This window comes from Camelina sativa, chromosome 17 (assembly GCF_000633955.1).
Source record: "Camelina sativa cultivar DH55 chromosome 17, Cs, whole genome shotgun sequence".
In the NCBI taxonomy this organism is placed as follows: domain Eukaryota; kingdom Viridiplantae; phylum Streptophyta; class Magnoliopsida; order Brassicales; family Brassicaceae; genus Camelina; species Camelina sativa.
Genome location: NC_025701.1, coordinates 9,662,730 through 9,684,424, shown reverse-complemented (window position 1 = coordinate 9,684,424; position 21,695 = coordinate 9,662,730). Strand labels below are relative to the sequence as shown.

At 34.8% G+C, this 21,695-nt stretch overlaps 6 protein-coding genes and 1 long non-coding RNA gene across 8 annotated transcripts; 6 read left to right on the top strand and 1 right to left on the bottom strand.

Moving 5' to 3' along the window:
* On the bottom strand, positions 9-1,459 carry LOC104756433 (peptidyl-prolyl cis-trans isomerase FKBP18, chloroplastic). 2 transcript variants are annotated; one of them, XM_010479027.2, is made up of 6 exons: positions 1,135-1,459; positions 861-931; positions 670-756; positions 425-574; positions 271-330; positions 9-156 (listed from the first exon to the last, which is right to left on the bottom strand). In XM_010479027.2, the coding sequence occupies exons 1-6, from the start codon at positions 1,457-1,459 to the stop codon at positions 94-96; spliced, it is 756 nt and encodes a 251-aa protein (XP_010477329.2). In that variant the 3' UTR covers positions 9-93. The 2 variants fall into 2 exon arrangements, with proteins under 2 accessions (XP_010477329.2, XP_010477330.2); XM_010479028.2 differs by having other exon boundaries at positions 40-156; positions 242-330.
* LOC104756432 lies at positions 3,228-3,722 on the top strand. Its single transcript, XR_762303.1, has 3 exons — positions 3,228-3,290; positions 3,451-3,533; positions 3,634-3,722. It is a non-coding gene; the product is annotated as an uncharacterized LOC104756432 (long non-coding RNA).
* Positions 3,795-4,651, top strand: LOC109129877 (tyrosine-protein kinase fynb). Its single transcript, XM_019238881.1, has 5 exons — positions 3,795-3,809; positions 3,891-4,040; positions 4,121-4,261; positions 4,341-4,420; positions 4,474-4,651. Exons 1-5 carry the CDS (start codon positions 3,795-3,797, stop codon positions 4,649-4,651), a joined length of 564 nt encoding a protein of 187 aa, XP_019094426.1.
* Positions 7,562-8,047, top strand: LOC104756431 (putative F-box protein At1g20800). Its single transcript, XM_019238880.1, has one exon. It carries the CDS (start codon positions 7,562-7,564, stop codon positions 8,045-8,047), a length of 486 nt encoding a protein of 161 aa, XP_019094425.1.
* Positions 9,163-13,671, top strand: LOC109130045 (putative F-box protein At1g20795). The gene is made up of 3 exons (XM_019239259.1): positions 9,163-9,325; positions 9,650-9,717; positions 11,815-13,671. Exons 2-3 carry the CDS (start codon positions 9,694-9,696, stop codon positions 13,408-13,410), a joined length of 1,620 nt encoding a protein of 539 aa, XP_019094804.1. The 5' UTR covers positions 9,163-9,325; positions 9,650-9,693; the 3' UTR covers positions 13,411-13,671.
* LOC104759317 (putative F-box protein At1g20800) lies at positions 13,624-14,349 on the top strand (the record flags this gene model as incomplete). The annotated part of the gene is made up of 1 exon (XM_019238879.1): positions 13,624-14,349. A coding segment is annotated over one exon (621 nt), but the record flags the coding sequence as incomplete, so codon positions are not given.
* Positions 21,108-21,658, top strand: LOC104759316 (putative F-box protein At1g20800). Its single transcript, XM_019239366.1, has one exon. The coding sequence runs from the start codon at positions 21,108-21,110 to the stop codon at positions 21,621-21,623; it is 516 nt and encodes a 171-aa protein (XP_019094911.1). The 3' UTR covers positions 21,624-21,658.

The following is a 21,695-nucleotide window of genomic DNA, read 5'->3' as shown; positions in this document are numbered from 1 at the left end:
TTTTTTTTTTTTTTTTTTTTCTCTCCTTTGTTATCTTCAGACAAATATTGGGACAAATCAATGCTTGAAGCTCCAAACTTCTCTTATCTGTGTTCACTTCTCTTGTGGAGGCGTCACTTGAAGCAGCTCTATGTTTAACTCAAATGTAGCTCCAGGCTGCAAACAACATACATGTTTTTATTTTCTATTTAAACCCGATAACATTTTCACTAATCAGTTTTCTGCAAAAGACGGAGCTTTCCTCATGTACAATTTGTAGTAGGTTCTCACCGGTATCTCGTTCATTCCTCTCTGACCATAACCAGCTTCAGGAGGAACAATCACTGTTCTCTGCAGCAACAAAAACAAAAAGATGTCAAGAAACTACTAACATTGCAAAGTAACTACATGTTTGAAAAGAAGCAATGCAGCAATGTTTATCAACCTTGCCTCCAACTTTCATTCCTTCGGTTATGTAATACATTGCAGGAGGAGGCTTTGGTGAAGCTTGTGCAGAGAACAACCCGTTTGGATTGTCAACGAACTCACGTTTCCTTTCCTTTCCTGGCGTAGACCCGACCTTAAACTCATAAGGCTGTTTCCAGGAGAAAGCGAGCCATCATCATCATCAAGGAGAAGAATAGTTGAAAACTCTGCAGAATTCAGAAAGTTTAAAACAAAAAGGTAAACCTGAGCAATACTACGATTTCCAGCCAAAAGCTTGGATTCTCTAGTAGATATCGCAGTGATGCTTCTGTAACGACAATCAAAATGCACCTAAAAATGTAGAAAAGAAGGGTGCATTACACAATGTAAAGGTTGTATACTCAATTTCGATGTAGAGAGATTACAATGTGAATCATAAGAGAGAGAGAGAGTACCAGAGCAGTTGATCCTTGTGTGGCTACTGGACCTTTGCCTTCCTCAATGTCATAGTATTTTAACCCTTCAGCTGCAACAACAGAGCATAACAAAAACAACAAGCTTCAGTATACATTTACAATCTCTAGAAAGTCCAGTTCAGCAAAAAACAAAGAACCCTAATTTCTCAACTTAAGCGGATTCGAGAATCGAAAAGGACGAATTCTAAAACCTAATTGTGAAAATATGTGTGGAAGACGAACCGAGAGCTAAGAAGAGAGCGAGGGACTTAACGGCTAGTGGAGTACTCCTCGAGAGGGATAACTTTTCTGCTACGTCTCTCTCTAGCTTCTGAAGAGCTTGGTGGTAGAATGAAGAAGCTTGTCAATGGAAGCGAGCCCAGAAGTATAATACTCGCGTCTCTTCTGGAGATGGGAACCGAAAAGGAGACGATTTGATTAATGGGTCGAGCTTGATTTGATTCCGAGATCAAACTGGTTCGAGGAAGACGAGGGTGTTGATTAGATACCCATCTGTGTAAGCTACTACTACTAATGGAAGCCATTGATGAAGAAGCATAAGAGAGAGACTCAGCTCCGAGCACAACCACCATATCCATATCTTAATTTGGCTGAATGACCTTTTTACCCCTAACGCTTGATAGAGATGTGAAACGAAGACGATGCATTCGCTAAAACGCAGTCGTTTCGATGTAACTTACTTTGATGTATAATGACCTCGTTACCCCCCTTTGCAACCTTTTTGCTAAGTAAATTACGGAAGTAACCCTAGGCTATAAATACTTCTCTGGGCTTCTTCACAGAGTCAACAAACAAACAGAAAAATCTCATCACTGGTCAAAACAATTTCGCGCTTTCTTGAAATCAAAATTGGCGTTTTGGGTGGTTTCGTTAGGGCCGGATTGAGCAAAACTCCGGTCGAATCTGATGGAGTTGCGTGACGGTGCAGGCGAGAGTTCTTCCCGGAGAATGAGGAAGATGATGTACGATGGCGTGAAGGCACTAATCGATGCTCATTTCGCTCGATTCCCTCCTAACAGGTAACATTTAGTTCTTACGCCATTCGAGATACTGGAGTCAGTGCCGATTTAGGATTCTTAGTCAAAGGGACACGGCGATGGTTATTCCGGCGAGTTTATCTCCGATATGGTGTCTCAGTACTCTCAGAGTTTCTTTTTTTTTCCCTCTTGAGGTTTTCTTTGTTTGTTTATTATGCCCTCTTAGCTGAACTGCTTCCTCTTTCTACACAAAAAGATTGCGGGATTAGCGTATTAAGCCGTAATCTTTGTCAGTCATGGATAAATTAGAGATCTTGTGGGATTGGAAAAGGGAAAAGTTTAGGTTAGGAATGAATCTTTGGCATGAATTGTGTAGCTTCTGAGTGAACATCTTTGTCTAAAAGAAGAACATTGATATATTTTTAGTACTTCGTCTTGATTCGAGTATTAAAGCTCCAAATTCTTTGATGGTTGGGACTGCAAAGGGAAAAGTTTTGATCAGGAACGATTATAAATCTATTGAGTTGCGGCAGGTGAATTTTGTGTAACCATTGATATCTAAAGTTTAGGTGTTTTTTATATTGCCACCCTGAGTTCTTCTTAACAATATCACAAATGATACATATAATTGCTCATGATTTTCTTGTTTCATGATATCTCAGATATGAGTCTGAAGTCTATCTTCCAGAAGATGTATTGGTACATATGGATATTCTGGATGAAGCAGAACAATCACACAATCTAGTTCATAAGATAACTGTCGATAAGCAAATACCCAACTGCCATAAGGTTGCTTTTGCCAGCAGTTATGAGCTGGATCGTCATAGTAAGGTAGATTGCTCATCAACCATACTTACATTCTTTTCTGTTCTTTTCTTCTTCACTTACAATTGTTTTTTTTTGTTCTTTTCTTTTTTTCCCCAGCTCTCATCGATGTTTTCTGCTAATAATCTGAAGATTCACCACGCAGACACATTTCCAACACTACTCGTTGGATCTGTTTGTTGTTGAAGGTTTTTATGGCATGCATATTGACGATATATCGAAAATGCTTGATGGTGCATGCACTAGCCAGCCTTCAACTAAGGTAATGACATCTTCTTTTGTCTTGGTGTTTCAACTTTTGTTTTCATATTTAAGCTGAATAACCTACGTACACAATATAGGAGCCAAAATATGACAATGACATTGATCTGGAGCTTCTTGCTATTAGAGAGATAATCTCTCCTGAACATGCCCATCTGTGAGTCTTTTGAGTGATTCTTTTTTGACTCAGTTCTGTCTGATACATGTATCGATTCTTATATATCTGTTTTTATTATCTTTTCAGTTACCGAGGGACATACCAAGGTAAAGAAATCGTCCTCAAGGAACTGCAAGTAGACAGATCTTTTGAGCCCACCGAATTTTGGAGGGGAATGGAAATTCTTAGGTAAAAAAAACTCATCTGACTTAAGTGTTTATAGATGTGATAGTTAGTTATTATATTTGACAATGAGAGTTACTATAAGACAGATGAGAATTACTATAACTTGTAATCACTATAAGAGTAGTTACAGATGGCGCATCTCACTACTTGTTAATTTTTTCAGTGGACTTAGGCATCCACATTTGGTACGGTTTCTTGGTGCCAACACACGCAATGTCGCAGAAGGCACCTTAGGAATAGTTACAGGTCAAAGCAACTTTTCAACTCAGACATATATAACCTTTCGTCTGATTGTCTTTATTAATGCCTGATTTTCAATTTTTTTTCTTATCGTCTCTGAGTGCAGAATATATCCCTGGTGGCAATTTGTTTGATTATCTCCAAAGAAATCATGAAAACTTGACTCTGTCTCAGAGGTTGAAGATAGCACTTCAAATTTCTTAAGGTATTGAGTACCTCCATGGCCAGTTGATCATACACAAAGACATCAACCCTTCAAATATCCTTATGGATATAGACAATGTAAGTGTGAAACACTACTCTTTTATACTCTTGTTTTTTTTTATCATATCCTTAATAATGTGTCTTCGCTTTGTTTTGTAGGTTGTAAAAGTTGATCTGCCTACTAGTCTGTACATGACTTGGGCTGGGAAAAGTATCATTCCCCAACTGGAAGCTCTCTTTCATGCTTTTCAATTAGCTGAGATGAATACTCCTAAAATCAGAAGGTGGACCAAATTTACAGGACCAGAAGTAAGTTTTACGGTTGTTTATATTGTATCTTTTATCCAACATCGTATATGGCTCTAACACTCATTGTATTAATTGTACAGGCAATGAATACAAGAAAATTTGGTGACAGATCCGATGTCTACAGTTTCGGAATTGTTCTCTGTGTTATCTTAACGGCTAAGCTTCCATATGAGACTTTGGATAACTTAGCGACTAGACAAACAGCCTTACGTGTTCTGTGGGTAAGGCTTTTCTCGATCCTTACATATAAAGTCTGATTGTGTGACATAATTGACTAATTTGTGGTCATGTGTTGGTCAGGGAGCAAGGCCTGAGCTTCCAAGTGAAACGAATCCAAGACTAAAGAACTTAATCGATAAATGCTTGGATGAAGATTCTATGTATAGGCCTCACATCTCAGACGTAAGACGTGTTTTGGAGTCTCTTATATCAGAACTGATTACGCCTACGCTTACGCCTACGCTTACGCCTACGCTTACGCCTACGCTTACGCCTACGCTTACGCCTACGCTTACGCCTACGCTTACGCCTATAGCATCCGCCTCTCCTTCAACATCAAACTCAACCTCAACGTTGGTGCTAAGGAATCGATTCGGGGTATTAGCAGATAATCCTGATTCTTGAGTAAAACCTATCTAGGGAATGATGTACATTGTCTCAGGCTTAGATTTTTTTTTTTCTTTTTTTTTTTTCTTTCTTTGCACCCGTAGCTAGTAATAGTAATGATGCTCTAACGTATCAATCCTGATGATATCTGTTCTGGCACATGTAGAGTTTTAGTCAATTACTGATGATATCTGTTCCGGCACATGTATAGACAGTTTTAGACTTTAGTGCCCAAACCTTTTGCTTTTCATTTTTGCATAGGTTCTTCCTGGTCAATTGTAAACTTTGGGATTGAGTTGTATATTCTAGAAACTAAACCTGTAATTCTCTTTAGTTACGCAACAAAATACTAAAGTCATCCACAGTTTAAAGCTGTCTTCAATCTCCAGAACACTAGCTATGTAATGTTATCCGATCCTCTTCGTCACTTTGCACTCTAACCTATGATTTCGATTACTGGCGAGAACATAGAGGGCTCAGGAAGACAACCACATGTTTATACATTCTAAGTGAAAGTCGTGTCCGGGATTTCTCAGCTTTCTTCATTCTTCTTCGCCTCTTTCGTCTTTGTAAAGGCATCGAAAAAGCAAGAGGGATAGGATTTAGTTATATAGGATATTCTGCAGCAAAGGTCCATGTTGTCCCTTCTCCCATAGCTCGATCAGTAGCAATGAGAACCAGAAGACGACAATGGTGTCTAGGGAATAGAAAATGATAGCTAAGGATCTTCAGAGCTGAACTGAAAACCATGTCTGTTGAGTAACATTTTTTGGCACAATCCAAAAGCTGCTCCTGGCTGCAACATATCAAGAACACCACAACCAGCGTCTGTGAATATAATTGATAAGCCTTTAGGTGTGTATGCACGTAATCCTCAATTTCTGACTTGGGAATGCCTCAACTTCCCAAACTTTTTTTAATAGCAGGTGTGTGGAAAAAAAGAAAACAAAATTCACATCACCAATCATTAAACCAGGTTTGCATAAAAGAGGTGGAGTTGAAACACATATTGCCCCCTAAGAAAATGGCAAAGCAAGATAATGATCGATGAATACTTGCATATCAAAATGAATAACGAACGGGGACTAGTATTTCAACATCAGTGAGGGACAGATCCTCAAATCAATTAAAAGCTGTAAAATCTTTTATTAAAAAAAAAGAAGAAAACCTAAGAAAGCAAACAAAAGAGACAAGACATGTATGTGTTCAGGGCCAGTTCAGTAACGCAGTATAGGCTTGGCTAAAAGTTGGAGGAGGTTTCATGAGCATGATTCGTAAAATTCTTGCACTTCTTAGTTCCGAGTCATCCAAACCCATCAGAAACCCGAAAACCTTCTGTTCCTCTCTCGCATCTGCGGCCCGCTTGGCGACCTCGCATCCACAGCCGTCGCACGCACACTCCTCCGGCAAGGGATCATATTCCGACAGCTCCAACCAAGCTCTATTCATTTCCTCGAAATAAACACCTAGCGAGCGACCCTTTTGCCTCGTCATGGTGATAATCCCGCGAAGCTGGTGGATCTTCCAATCTTCGTTCAGGGCAGAGATAAGAGTTTCCTTGACACTCACGTCATTGTTCGACTTATACAGAAACCCAAACTTCCTCTCCCTATCTCTGCCATCTTTGATCCGTTTCGAGATCTCGCAGCGGCAACGACCGCAAACACATTCCGGCACGGGATCATACTCGGACAGCTCCTCCCAAGCAAGATTCAGCTTCCTCAAAAAAACGGCGAGGGAATCTTTGTCTTGACTCATCATTGCGATCCTCCGGCGAATCTCGTAGACCTTCAATTCAGGGCTAGCTGCAAATTTCAGCCGGAGATCATTCCAGGCTCTATGCGCCGTCTCAGCGATACACACAGTAAATCGTAAGCCTCTGTTCACCGAGTTCAGTAGCCAACACTTTACCATCTCGTCACACTGTTCCCATGCGTCGTAGAGCGGCGATGAAGGGTCTGGTCTGACGACGCTGCCGTCTACAAACCCTATCTTGTTCCTGGTTCCAAGGGATTCAAGAGCTTCTCTCTTCCATATGAAGTAGTTGTCCACGGGTATGCTGAGTTTAACCGTCGAGAGATTGTCTTCCATTGTAAACTCTGGATCGAGGTAATAAGGAGATTTCGGATCCAGTGTCGGAGATAATAAGCTGATACTTTCCGGCTCCGCCATTGTTTGTTTACTCTCTCTCTGTTCTCTTCTCTTCTAGGGCCTCCTCTCCTGCTGCTTTTGCAAGTAGTCTTTTATTTTCGTCTATCCAAAATCTCCAAATAAATAAGCGATTTTATGTTTTATAATCCTAATCACATTGTGGGTAATTGTGTTTTTGATATTAATATATCTGAGTATCTAATTTTAAATTTCTACATAATTCTCAAAATATAAACTTTATTTTCATAATTGCTTATTTCATGACATGTGTCAAATAAAACATAAAATGTCACCACATGCCATATTTAAATTTGATAGTTTATTTGAAGATAAAAATGAAGAGTTTTAAAGCCTATCGAAAAATTAAAATAAAATAATATTAAAAAGTTGTTTATATATTCAAAATATTTCACTAATAAAGTAAACTATTAAGCCTAATTTGATTGAAATTGTTTTGTTAATATATGTAAAAATAAATAAAATTTCCTTATTATATCAGAATTTTAAAATATTAAACTCATTCAGTCATTCTATTAGGTTTGTTGTTAATATATTCATAAGAAAAAAGTAAAAATAATATCTTGTATAAAAAAAAAAAAACTATATACATATGTCAATAGTGAAAAGGAAAACAGTAATAGTTTCCGTTAGCCGATTAGTAATATTTCCTTTTCTATAACTTGTAATTGGGATTATTTTGCCAAACAAGTATCCTTACGTCTATAAAATATATACGCACTGAAACGTGATCAGAAGCAATAACCATGGATAGCTTACCTTTTCACCTACTTGAAGAGATTCTCTGCAAACTCGATCCAAAATCTCTGGCGATGATGCAATGCACGGATCGATCTATCAAGACGCATATATCGGACGATCCGTATTTCAAATCTGTATTTAGAAACAAGTGTTACGACGAGGGAATGGTTGATGGGTACCACTTGAGAGCTAACAAGTGGAGAGTTATGGGTTGGATTCCACGGTGGTACGATGGTAATCGAGAGACTAATCAGTCCAAACCGTCTTTGTCCGTGGACGTCGACGTGGCGATGGTTGATGTTGATAATGATGATAAACACATCTCCTCTATGAGCAAAATAATGAGCCTGATTAGTGGAATCTCACCATATGCTCAGAGTCTCTTCAAGAAAAAGGAAAATAGAGTTGGAAAAAGATTGATGATCGAAGAAGAACAACAAAAGTTCCTAGACGTGAAGAGAAGAATCAACAAAAGAAGAAGAGTCATGTAAGCAAAAATCGTATTGGTTGATGTAATAGAAGTTTAACTAAGAGTTTTCTTTTTCAAGAGACGAAAAAAATAAATAAATTAAGAGTTATGTTTTCCTTTGTATTTTGTACTAATTTTTGTGTGTTTTAATTTTATTTAAGTGCCGAAAGTAACTATAGTTGGAAAGGCTAGCTAACAAGTTTGAATATGAATATGATGATGGAGGAGTCTTCTTTCAAGTTTCACGGACGTGGAGGGAATAAACAAAAAGACAAGAGTTAACTAGACAAATTTCGTATCAAGGTGATCAACTGACTAATTTTTTGGTTAATGAAGAAGTTATACAATAGTTATTTAGCGACAAATTATATATACTGTATATGTTTATTTCTATCTGGTTTACCAATACATGTTTAACTAGATAATGATCCGTTCTGGGAGTATAGGGGAATAACTTTTTTTTTTAGTTATATGATTATAATTATTTGGGATCTTAAATAATATAGTGTTGTATAGTGTAATTTGAATCATATTATAATACTAATTGGTTTATTTTTAAAATATAGAGATAAAGTACATATGTTGGACTATACTTTTTTTTTCAGCTAAATAAATTCATTCATTGATATCAACATGAGTTTACAAGGTCATTACAGAAACTTCGAAAGCAAATTATTACATAAACAGAAATATGTGCCATAAGATGATAAAAACTAAATAGTGAATTTGACGATGGTTTCTTTAAAGTCTTAGTTGCTAACGGCCGAGTGAAACTGTTATTTTCCTCCTCCGTAATCGACCTTCTTATAAGACTATATATAAATTAGAATTAGCATGTAATGTAATTAAGTATAAGGGGTAATTTTTTACCCAAAGTAGAACATCCCTATTAACTAAATTAGCAATGTAATGTAAAAGTGAAAAATTATATGATTTCATTGTGATCCCAAATAGCTTTTAATGGCCCATCCACGATCCATTAAGAAAATTATCAAGTTAGAGAATACACTACAATTAATATTGACTAAGATCCAATGTAAACGGCCTAGTCCACGACACATAGCCAAAAACCCTAAAAATTATATATATATATATATATATATATATATAACTTTTCTTCAGCTGCCGAATCCGAAAACGATGAAACTCGATCTCTTCGTCTGCTCACTGCGATAACAACAAATTCTTTCAGTTTCCAAATCTTTGATTTGTTTTCCGAATAATTAGACATAATCGATGCAAGCGGATCAATCCGTTGATGCTGGATCAGGAGAGAAACCAGTTGGGATTTAAGATAGAGGTCAGTTTATAGAATTTTCATAATCGGTAATTAGTTTTAGTTAGATTCTTACCCATGTAACAAAATATAATTTTGTTTAAAGTTGTTCAGTACTAATTGTTCCTACAATCTGTAGCTATCGTTTAAAATTTTCAATTCGAAATCTGTCAGATTCCTAATTTTCACAATTATAAACCGTTGTGAAATTATAAATGCAATCCCTACAGCTTGATTAAATTGTATTTCTCTTATTGTATAATCATAATATATACAAATTTAACTTCACAACTATATCTCTTTCGGTTGCAAATTATATGATCCTTTTAAACATGTATACATTTGCAGAAAATAATATGTCCGTATGGTGCTTTGACTGCTAGCGTGGATATATGCAACCTACTGCTATCAAAAACGTAAGTTGTAATCTATATTCGAGTCACTTTTCTTATTGTTTATGGTTAATTTAGTTATGTTCTTGTTTGTGTTCATAAGCATGTTTATTAGGTCAGTGTTCTTAAATTAATTTAACTTTAAATAGAAAATATCTTAAATCCAGAAATCACTTCAAATAAAACGAAATATCTCTTACAACACAAACCTTGAAATGCAAACTAAAATCTTGAAATAAAAACTTAAACCTTCAAATCTTAAAACTTAAACAGGAGGACACACAATGTGTCTTATTGAATGTTAAAAACCAAACCTCTCTCAATCAATTCCGCCATCTTCAGAACATTGGTTGTACTCAAGCCTGCATAATAGTTTTGGAAGACGTTATTCAGTTTTTTTTTTCATTTTTTTTTGTCATACATATCAATAATGAAATTATAGGTATTACCTCCTCTTCAAATCTTTGACCTCTGCAACTGGTGGATCAAAATGATTCTTTGAAATCCATGGTGTAGAATACAGTTCCATTCTTTCACCTATTAAAACAATAAGTATATAAAACTTAAAAGATTACAATAGTTTTATAAACATTCGGCGCTTACCATCAAATATACCTCTAAATGCTAATGTACAATTACATTAGAACTTGTATTATAAACATTCGGCTGATTTACCATAAACTATTCCTCTAAATACTAATGTACCATAACATTAATCATAAAGTTATATTAAAATACCTCCACTTTAGTATTTGACATGCCAAAACTGCAACATGATAGCATCCTGTTGTGAACCAATTGTTGGTAAAGAAATCGCCAAGTCATTCTATTCCACACACTGTATATGAAGACCACTATAGTTCACACAAAAGCATGCTTTCTGTATATTATTAATTTAAGCACATCTTGAAATATTTATGCGCATATTCTGTGGGAATGTTAACAAGCCTCAAATCTCTTAGAGAAAATCTTAAGATCATAATCATCTCATGTGGAACCTCCACATTTGGACCATGTACATGAATGAGAGGTTTGAGATTCACGACTTCACCCATTATGTCTGGTAAAAAAAACAAATCCTTTTATTAGATTATTAATTACACAAAGTGAATAAAATATAAGAATGTACAAAAAAATTATATACAAAAAAAAACTTACCTAATGGGAGATTTCTCACAGTATGATATTCTTCAAAAATTTTATCAAGCCTTTTGAAATCAAAAAGTGAATATTGAAAATCACCACTGAATTCTCAACGATGTTTTCATTGGTGAACATGATCATGTAATCACAATCAGTGTGCTTAAGACGTATATCATTGTAACAGACAGAAAAACTTGAAAATATTTTTCAATCATTTTCATCAATTTGATTATCGAAAGTTTCGAACAGATCTTCAATAATCGTTGTTTCAATCTTGTCACCCTATATCAAATGAACAAAAAATAATTAGTGAAACATAAGTGCTAATTTTAAAATCTATAGAAATTGTACTGTGTTGATAATATCTATATACTTACAAATACATCACACAAAATTAGTTGAATTGTGACATCACCCTGAGACTCTTTCCTCCACTTCCTTAAAATCTTCACTTGAATTTTTGGGTTATTAATATATGTTTAATGATCCTTCTTATCTAAGCATATTTTTTTGGAAAAATTTAAAATAGTCTTTGATCTTTTGAACTTTTTAGTAAGCACAGAACTAGCTGATTAGTTTCCAATAATTTTTATATGGATACCATTTTTTATAACTTTATTACAATATCTAATCTATTTGAATTCCAAGAATTTATATAGAATCTAAGTATACTTTTAAGTTTGAAAATGCTTGACAAAAATAAAGTTTGAAAATGTTAATGAATGAATGTAGGCATTTCCGGTTTTATTTAGCAAAATGAGTCAATGAATGTAGGTATTGACTCATTTTGTTAAAAAAGGAAAAGAATAATATTCATAAATATTTCATTTTTTTTTCCGAAACAAACTTTTATTTATTGGATTTTTTTTTGTAACCACAAGTGACAAATCACAGTGAAAGAAGTAATAAACTTTTATTTATTTATTGGATTTATTTCTTGCACTCACTCATTTTTATTTTTTGGTGTCCTCCCCATAGAATTCGACCATGGAGGCCTTACCTTGTAGTCTCCTCGACCAGATTCTCTTCAGATTGGATCCGAAATCTCTGGCAATGATGCAATGCACGGGTCGATATATCAACTCTTACATATCCGATGATATCTTCAGATCCGAATACATGTCTCGTGTCGGAACCGGTTTGCTTCACATCTCCAGCTTTGGCTCAAACATCCTCTTCTGCTACCCTTTTGGCGATTCTACGCTATTCCGCAACCAAGAATATCCCTTAGATGTCAAGACTCGGGTTCTCTCAATTTGTTCTGGCCTCCTCCTACTCTTAATGGATGGTCTCTGTGTCGTGAACCCGCTCACAAAGAGGTACCGATTCCTTGATCACTCTAAATCCAAGTTTCTTTCTCGTGCTGACAGAGAAGAAGATGAAACCTTCGTTCTCGGATGGGAGCAACTGAACCGCATTGGTTTTGCGGTTGATCAAATTGACCGAACAACTCAGAGATTCAAAGTTGTCATCATAAAAGAAGTTACTGAAGACGCTTCGAAGCCTGACAAAACGGTGTATCAGTTCGAGATCAGCACAGGGGCTTCTTGTTGGAAACTGTCGAAGACAACTATTACTTGCAGCGCAAGCGAACTAATGGCGGATAAGAAACCGCTTTACTTGGACGGATCTCTTCACTGGCTCAGAAATGACGGAAGCATTTTAGCTTTCAATCCAGAAACAGAGCAAGCACGTCTGGTTCCTATCAAGCTTCCCTCAAAACTTATCACGAAGAACCTGTTCACAGTCGCAGGGAACGTACTAGCATTGGTATCAGCGACGGATGAAGTGATTTACATTTATCACCTCGGGAATATTCTCATCGATCCCAAGTGGGTCTTGGTGAAGCAGATACAGAACCGAGCGGTGGACAAAAGTTGGACGAGGTTCTGGTACCTTGGGGCGTACGACGGCAAGAGTTTAGTGGTGAGGGAGAACGAAGTTATTCATGTGTACGACTTGAGTGCCGACGAGTGGGGATTCGTAGGTTGGGTTCCACAGTGGTGCGATGGTTTTCAAAACTTTCACCATTTTACACTGTCTTTATCCTCTGCGAGAGAACTGAATGAGAAGGTGGACGTCGAGAGGGTGAATCCGTTTCTTGGTGAACGCATCTCCTCTCTAAGGAAAATTATGAGACTGATTGATGATAGCAATCCTTATGCTCTGGCATGGTCATCGAAGAAGCAACCAATCGTCACGTTATCAACAACCGAAGCTGAGTATGTAGCTGCATCTGTTTGTGCCTGTCAAGCAGTCTGGTTTATGAGGATGTTGCAAGAATTGGGATATGAAGTAACAGAAAGCACTGTGATTCGCTGTGACAACACTTCAGCAATCAAGTTGTCTAAAAATCCAGTGTTTCATGGAAGATGCAAGCATATTGGAGTTCGTTTTCATTTTCTGCGAGAATTGGTTAGAGATGGAGTGATCAGATTGGAGCATTGTGGGTCTCAAGAACAAGTTGCAGACATTTTCACAAAACCATTGAAGCGTGAAGCTTTTGAGAGTCTGAGAAGCAAGCTTGGAATCTGTTCTGCTGCAAGTAAGCTAAGCTTGATGCACCAAGCTTAGCTTAAGGAGGGTTTGTTGGAGTTGGTTAGTCCGAGAATAAAGGAGTTGAGGAGTGCTCAAGCTCGTCTCTGTTTTTGAGTTTTGTTTCTGTTATTCAAGTCGTGTTTTACTTGATTAAGTCAATAAGTGACCGAGTCTTTTGGTTAGTGCTAAGTGATCCGTTTAAGTAGGAGTCTGTTTAGGAGTTTCTAGTTTCAGCTTTTGTAAGGCTATATAAGCCACCATCGTTTATGGAATGAGATCAGAGTTTCCAAAGTACAAAACAGAGCTTTTACAATTACAGCATTGGTATCAGCGACGGATGAAGTGATTTACATTTATCACCTCGGGAATATTCTCATCGATCCTAAGTGGGTCTTGGTGAAGCAGATCCAGAACCGAGCGGTGGACAAAAGTTCGACGAGGTTCTGGTACCTTGGGGCGTACGACGGCAAGAGTTTAGTGGTGAGGGAGAACGAAGTTATTCATGTGTACGACTTGAGTGCCGACGAGTGGGGATTCGTAGGTTGGGTTCCACAGTGGTGCGATGGTTTTCAAAATTTTCACCATTTTACACTGTCTTTATCCTCTGCGAGAGAACTGAATGAGAAGGTGGACGTCGAGAGGGTGACACCGGTTCGTGGTAATAATGGTGAACGCATCTCCTCTCTAAGGAAAATTATGAGACTGATTGATGATAGCAATCCTTATGCTCTGGCATGGTTTAAGAAAAATGAAAAGCGACTTGAAGAAGAAAAGAAATCGAAGATGATGGTGGGTGAGCCTTCTTTCTCAAACGTGGAGAGAATCAGCAAAAGAAAAAGATCCAGTAGAAAAACTAGACTTGGATGGTAACTAGTTATGTTTTCTCTTGTATTTTTACAGTAGATTACTGTATGCTTGTTTATTGTTCTTCTTTTGGATATTGAGAAAATTGAAGTGAATAAATTGAACCGTAGTGGGGAATAATAGTTTTGTTTGGTTTTAATGTTAAGTATCACTCTCTAGCTAACTTGTTACAATCCATAGTTAATGGTTTGTGTTTTGATTTTAATGTAAAGAATCACCTAAAGAAGTAGCTTGAGAATAAGGACTCTATGAGAGTGCTAGAGTGGCCATACATCTAATTTCCGTGTCAATAGCAGGAAGCGTTTGATCGTACGGAGGCTGAGGTAAGAAACGTGAGACTCAAAAAAAAACTCCAAAGCTGGCCCAAAAATGAGCATCCAGAGAAGAGGCGGCGTCATGCGTTTCACTGGCGACAGAACAAAGTGGGTAAATTAAGATTGTTGTGATGCCACATGTTAGAAGTCTATCACAAGTTGGGGGGCGTTGACGAAAGGCTAATCAAAGTGAAGCGAACCTATACCGTGGTTTTGCCTTCTTGAACCATATCATATAATTCCACGAACTGTAGGGAGGATCACGAAGGAGCTATCAAGTGTTTTGTTATAGTTACAGTGTGGAAGTGTCATTGCCTGATTTCCATAAGAGAGTATCAAATCCTTGTGAAGCTGCTGGCAATCTTGTCCGGTGATGTAATTTTGAAGTTCTTCGCTTGAGGAGAACACGCCCTAGGGAAAGACCATATATAATCCATGATTTGCTGGTTTGGCTATTTAAAACAGCTTTTGCTCAAGCGAGAGCACGCGGACCAAAAAATTACCAAAAAAATGCTAACAAAAGACCGAATTGGTAGTCGCTTTACCAAACTAATCATAGCCAACAATGCAGTTGAGAAAATGGTACGCTTCGTCTTTGAGCTTGTGGAGTAGTCCATTATTACAGTTTGAAGTGGTACAAACAGTATCATTATGCACATTTTTTCGGAAAAAGGTTAATATATTTTTGAACTCCATCCGAAAATGTTCGACAATGACTCTTAACCGGTATTGGGAAACTTTACTTTCTTGTAAAAATTGTTAAAACTTTTTAATAATAAAAGAAAGCCAAAAGGAAAAGGGAATTGTAATTTTTCCTTTTTCTTGTCAACCTATTAAAATAGTAAACCATGCTTTATCTAGTCTATATATATATATATATTATTAGAGTATCAGAAACACCAAATCACTAAGTCTTAACCATACAATCATACTTGAAAAGGCGAAGCAACAGCTCTGTAAATTTTGCTCCTTCTCCGATGGATCGATTACCTTGGCATCTCGTCGACGACATTCTCTTCAGACTGGATCTCAAAACTCTTGGGAAGATGCAATGCACAGATAAATCTTTCCGCTCACATCTATCCGAAGGCTCGTATTTTAAATCTGAATACAATTCTCGGTTAGGATCCAATAAGATATCCCCAAGAACTGAGCGTGAAAACATTGTTTGCCGCAGCCGATAACAAACTCACGCTGGTATGGCCGACGAAGGAAGTAATTTACGTTTACTCCCTCGAGAATATTCTCACCGATCCCAAGTGGGTTCTAGTGAGGCAGATAAGGAACGTAGTGGCGGAGGCAAAGAGACTCATTTTCTGGGACGTTGTGGCTTACAACGGAAAGGTTTTAATGTTGAGGGAGAAGAATCGTGACTTCTCTGACGGAGTGGTTCATCGGTACGACTTGAGAGCTAATGAGTGGGGAGCAATGGGTTCTATCCCATTTTGGTGCCGTACAAACATGGACTTTTATCTGTTTACACCGTCGTTCTATTCATCTGTGATTGGATTGGATGAGAAGCTGAAGCCTTGTGATGGTTACGACCGCATCTCCTCTCTAAGCTCGATTATGGGATTGGTTGTTGGAATTTCATCGGAGAAAGTGGAAACGCAACTTAGAAAAAGATCGATTGAAGAGGAAGAAACTAAACTAATGTTAAAGAAGCAACGAAATTACTAATGTTCAAGGGATGATGGATGCCTTCCAAGATCTTCTTTGACGTGCAAACAACCCGGCAAAGGAAGAAGTGGACAAAGTCGTACGATTCACGTGAGGAATATGTATAAATACGAGCTTGCAACCTTTCTCCGATTCTAAATTCTCATATTTTGATTTCGTAGGAAGCTACCAAACTCGATGACCTAGTGACTACTAGTTAATTTGTAAACATTGTCTTTTAAATAATAAAAATAAGAGAGGGGCAGTTGTAAATAAATGTTGTGAAATCTAGTGTCGCTTATGTTATCTATATATACACTAGATGAAGACCCGCCCGGGTTCAAAATTTTATAAATTAAATTAAATTTAAGAAAAAATATATTAAAATTTGTTGTATGTTATTTATAAATTTTATTTTTGTTATAATATACCGATTTATATCGATTTACAAATCTTTTATGTATGTTACTATTAAAAGTGTATTTTTTTTACACCTAAATATAATCTATGTTACAAATATATTATTTATCACCACCTAAAAATGTCTATATGAACACATTAAACCAACTATTTTAATTTCACTTTTCCATATTTTTTTATTACTAAAATTGTTGGCTCAAAAATATTTTGAATAAAAAATATATTACATAATATACTAATCAATTATGTATCATCACAATAATGTATGACCACCATGGAGAGAACCTCGGCTCCACCCTCATCTCGTAGGGAGAGAACCTTGTGTCCAACCTCCTCCACTATGGAGAGAACCTTGGCTTCGCCTTGCTCCCTTAAGGAGAAAACCTTGCGTCCAACCTCCTCCACCTTCCTCTCCCCAGGAGATAACCTTGTGTCCAACCTTCTCCACCATAGAGAGAACCTCGGCTCTGTCCTCCTCCTGTGTGGAGAGAACATGTTCACGTCTTTTTGCTATCTCAAAATGGCTTGCTCCGAGCCTCTGACAAACAATGAAAGTAAAATTTTTTTTCTAACTTCACAAATCTTTTGATAGTAACTAATGTTAAATTTCCCAATGTATTCGTGGAAGGGTCTTTGACACACCATGATGTAGTCTCTATCTCTGTAACGCCTCAACCGCCAACTGGCTTAGTGAGCCCATGTCCACTCTCAGTCCATGGGCCCACCGTCCTAAATGGGCCCTATATCTATTTCCAGCCCGTGGACCCACCCATATTCGATGACCGGTTTGTTATGTCTGGGAAGCCTTAAAAACTTGTTTACCGACCCTACAAATCAACAAATGATATTTTTCTGTGTTATATCCTCACTCGCACAGTTCCGACAATCACTTCTAGGAAGGTCACCCATCATGAAGTTCTTTCAGGACTATTGACCAAAAAAATAATTGCATTTTGGTGACATATGTGGCCAAATCAATTCTTTTAAACATTTCCGCAAACCAGGGTGTCACAGTCTTTGAGCTCCTATAGATCTATCAACAACGATAGTTTATGTTTTTCCAATCTATCTATCTATGTTTGTTGTAAGCTTGTGTTTGAGTAGCTTATTTTATCCATCATTAGGTTGATAAGCTTCTTTGGGATTGAATGAATAATGGTAACAATTATGCTTGCAAAAAAAGAAAAAAGGTTTATGCCCAATCAATCAAGGTTGAGAAATTAGAAGAAAACTAATTTGACATAATTAACGAAACAATAGAAAATTATAAGCACGATAATATATGAATCCCAAATAATTCAAAGATGAAAATATAAATTAAATAAAACAATCGAAAAATACTACAATAAATTTTAAAATACAGTATTAAGAAAAGAAGATGCATATATTAATCTTTTTTTTGGGTCAACATATTAATCTTACCTATTCCCAACGGAAAAAGGAGAAAATAGGAGAAAATTTTGGTTTACAAAAATAAGAAAAAGTTACCTTCCCATTAAAGAAAATTTCCCAATAAAACAAAGTTAAAAACAGTGTTTTTGAATAAATTATTTAAATATGAGACGATATATGTTTATATAAAAGTGAGTATTTACAAAATTTAGAATTAATAATTAACTGTATATTTTCCTTAATCTCTTTTCCTATTTTTTATGTTTGCAAAAAAAAAAAAAAGAAGGGTTTATGACCAACCAATCAAGGTTGAGAAATTTGAAGAAAATTAATTTGACATAATTAAAGAAACAATAGAAAATTATAAGAACGATAATATATGAATTCCAAATAATTCAAAGATGAAAATATAAATTAAATAAAATAATCGAAATATTACAATAAATTTTAAAATACAGTATTAGGAAAAAGACACATATATTAATCTTTTTTTTTCGGTAAACATATTAATTTTACCTATTCCCAACTGAAATAGGAGAAAATATGAGAAAATTTTGGTTTAAAAAAATAAGAAAAATTTACCTTCCCATTAAAGAAAATTGACCAATTAAACAAAGTTGAAATCAGTGTTTTTGAATAAATTATTTAAATATGAGACGATCTATGTTTATATAGAACTGAGTATTTACAAAATTTAGAATTAATAATTACTTGTTTATTTTCCTTAATCTCATTTTCTATTTTTTGTAGAATCAATAACTTCAAATTAAAAAAGTATATAATATTATAATTTTGAATTTTATGAAATATATATACATAATCTCCTTATAGTTATTTAAAATTTTTTTGTATTTTTTTTATAAATTCTGTAATTTTAATAATTATCTTTTCACATTTTTAATATTTTTAAAAATAAAATATTTTATTTTTGCTGTAATCAAATTTCTCCTATTAAATATTAACTTTACACATGTCAAAATCTGAGATTGATAACTTGACACATGTCAAAATCTTGTTAATTACTAACTTTCAAAACCCAACTTTATATAATAAGATTTTTGGAGTTAATTATGAAATAAAACATGAAGTTCAATACTATTTACTGAGAATGCCACTGATATTAAATATTTAATTAAATTCATTTTTTAATAGAAACTAATTGTTATACATAGTCATTGTTAGAGGAGCATATGCCATACATTTTGGTTTAATTGTTATAAAAAAATTTGAAATGTATTTATAGAAACTAATTAGTTCTACCTAAATTATTAAATAAAATAAATATACCTTTTTATATTTTAATACCATTTCAAAAAAAAAATGATTATTTCTATGTTAAACTTAATAAAACTTAAAATATTATGAATCTTTAGATTTATAAATGTTAAAAATATCATAAAACAGGGTTTATTTCAAAACGGGTTATAACAACATTAGCATAAATTTTAAATATTATTAATCAAATGCTAGAACATGGGTTAAAATTTAATTAATGTATAAATATAAGGGATAAAGATTTAAAATATGCAAAACATTAGTCATATACTCATATATATATATATATATATATATTTTTGAAGTACATTTTGGGTTCTACCATTTTATTTGTACTTATTTACAAAGTTAATCCCTAAAATTTTTCCAAAAATAGAATTACTTTAGATTTTGTTTCCTAAATATTTTACATTCCATTCCAACTAAAAAATTACATTAATCAATATGGAAACAGAAACTATGATATATTTAACCACACTTTCTATTATGTTTTGAAGATATTCTATGTTTGAATCCTTTGCAACAAAGAAAACAACAATTTGATTCTCATTTTATTTTCCAAAATCTGTGAGATTTGATTCTTAACGTAAGAAGAACATCGATTCATATTTATTTAAATATTATTATTAATATCGATATAAACTTATTAAAATTTTAAAATATTACAATATGTAAAATAAAATATAAAAAATACTATATAATATGGTTATTTATCTTATGAGTTATAAAAAGGACATGTTGGAATTAATAAAATATCATTAAATTTGTGCTAATATGGATTAAATCCTCATTTTATTATTTGTCAACACTATTAATATTAGAATATTTGGCATATAAAATCAAGTTGATTTAACTAAGATTGTGTAAAATATTTAAATCATTAATAAAAATGTGACTTAATTATAGCGTATAAATGACTTATTATGTATTTAGATTTCTTATTTTTTGTTATAATAATTAAAAATCAAAATAGAATCTCAAACGCTAAACAAAATAAACTAAATATGACAAACAAATGGTCATTAAGTATATTACGGGTTAAAAAATTAATAGAAAAATTTAGCCGCACAAACGGCCGGAAAATTTGGTTATTCTTCTATTTACAAAACATCCAATATTTAACAAATAAATACAATATAAAAAATAAAATAAAAACATATACATGCAGTATACCGCGGGTTAAAATCTAGTGTGTTAGTATATATATAACTTGCACATAACACACTTGAAAGGAAAAAAAAAACATATGTTAAATTTACACTTTAAAAAAGCCCTAAATCGTGAGGAGATTACCTTTGCATCTCCTTGACGAGATTCTCTTCAAATTAGATCCCAAATCCTTGGTGAAGATGCGATGTACAAACAAATCCATCAAATCGCATATATCAGAGGACCCAAATTTAAAAAGTGAATACTATTCCCGTATCGGATCCAGTTTGCTTCACGTCTCCAAATATGCCTCCAATTTACTCTGTTTCCACACTTTTGGAAATTCTAGGTCATTCAACAACACTGAGCGCTTACAGAAATTGTTTAATATTCTCGGTTCTTGTTTATATATTCAAACTTTTGTTAATAAAATAAACTTTTAATCCAATATTGATTGAAATTTTGTTTTGTTAATATATTTAAAGATAAAAAAATAAAAAAGTTTTAAAGCCTATGGGAAAAAGAAAATAGTAATAGCTAGTTTCCATTAGCCCATTAGAAATTTTTCCTTTTCTTTAACCTGTAATTGGGAATATCTTTCCAAACAAGTATACGTCTATAAAATATATACGCAATGAAACGTGATCAGAAGCAACAACCATGGATAGCTTACCTTTTCACCTCCTTGAAGAGATTCTCTGCAAACTCGACCCCAAATCTCTTGCGATGATGCAATGCACGGATCGATCTATCAAGACGCATATATCGGATGATCCGTATTTCAAATCTGTATTTAGGAAAAAGTGTTACGACGAGGGAACGGTTGATGGGTACCACTTGAGAGCTAACAAGTGGAGAGTTATGGGTTGGATTCCACGGTGGTACGAGGGTAAACGAGAGACTAATCAGTCCAAACCGTCTTTGTCCATGGACGTCGACGTGGCGATGGTTGATGTTAATAATGATGATAAACACATCTCCTCTATGAGCAAAATAATGAGCCTGATTAGTGGAATCTCACCATATGCTCAGAGTCTCTTCAAGAAAAAGGAAAAGAGAGTTGGAAAAAGATTGATGATCGAAGAAGAAACAAAAGTGAAGATGATGATGGATGAGCCTTCTTCCAAGTTCCTAGACGTGAAGAGAAGAATCAACAAAAGAAGAAGAGTCATGTAGACAAAATTCGTATTGGTTGATGTAATAGAAGTTTAATTAAGAGTTATGTTTTTTTTTTTTTTTTTTTTTTTT

Coding starts and splice junctions, on each gene's coding strand:
- LOC109130045 (XM_019239259.1), top strand. CDS start 9,694: ATGCAACCTACTGCTATCAAAAAC. Junction 9,718..11,814: donor AACCTACTGCTATCAAAAAC/GTAAGTTGTAAT, acceptor TCCTCCCCATAG/AATTCGACCATGGAGGCCTT.
- LOC104759316 (XM_019239366.1), top strand. CDS start 21,108: ATGGATAGCTTACCTTTTCACCTCCTTGAAGAGATTCTCTGCAAACTC.
- LOC104756433 (XM_010479027.2), bottom strand. CDS start 1,459: ATGGATATGGTGGTTGTGCTCGGAGCTGAGTCTCTCTCTTATGCTTCT. Junction 932..1,134: donor CGAGGAGTACTCCACTAGCC/GTTAAGTCCCTC, acceptor CTGTTGTTGCAG/CTGAAGGGTTAAAATACTAT. Junction 575..669: donor GAAATCGTAGTATTGCTCAG/GTTTACCTTTTT, acceptor TCCTGGAAACAG/CCTTATGAGTTTAAGGTCGG.
- LOC109129877 (XM_019238881.1), top strand. Junction 4,041..4,120: donor CCAAATTTACAGGACCAGAA/GTAAGTTTTACG, acceptor TTAATTGTACAG/GCAATGAATACAAGAAAATT. Junction 4,421..4,473: donor TGCTTGGATGAAGATTCTAT/GTATAGGCCTCA, acceptor CTCTTATATCAG/AACTGATTACGCCTACGCTT.
- LOC104756431 (XM_019238880.1), top strand. CDS start 7,562: ATGGATAGCTTACCTTTTCACCTACTTGAAGAGATTCTCTGCAAACTC.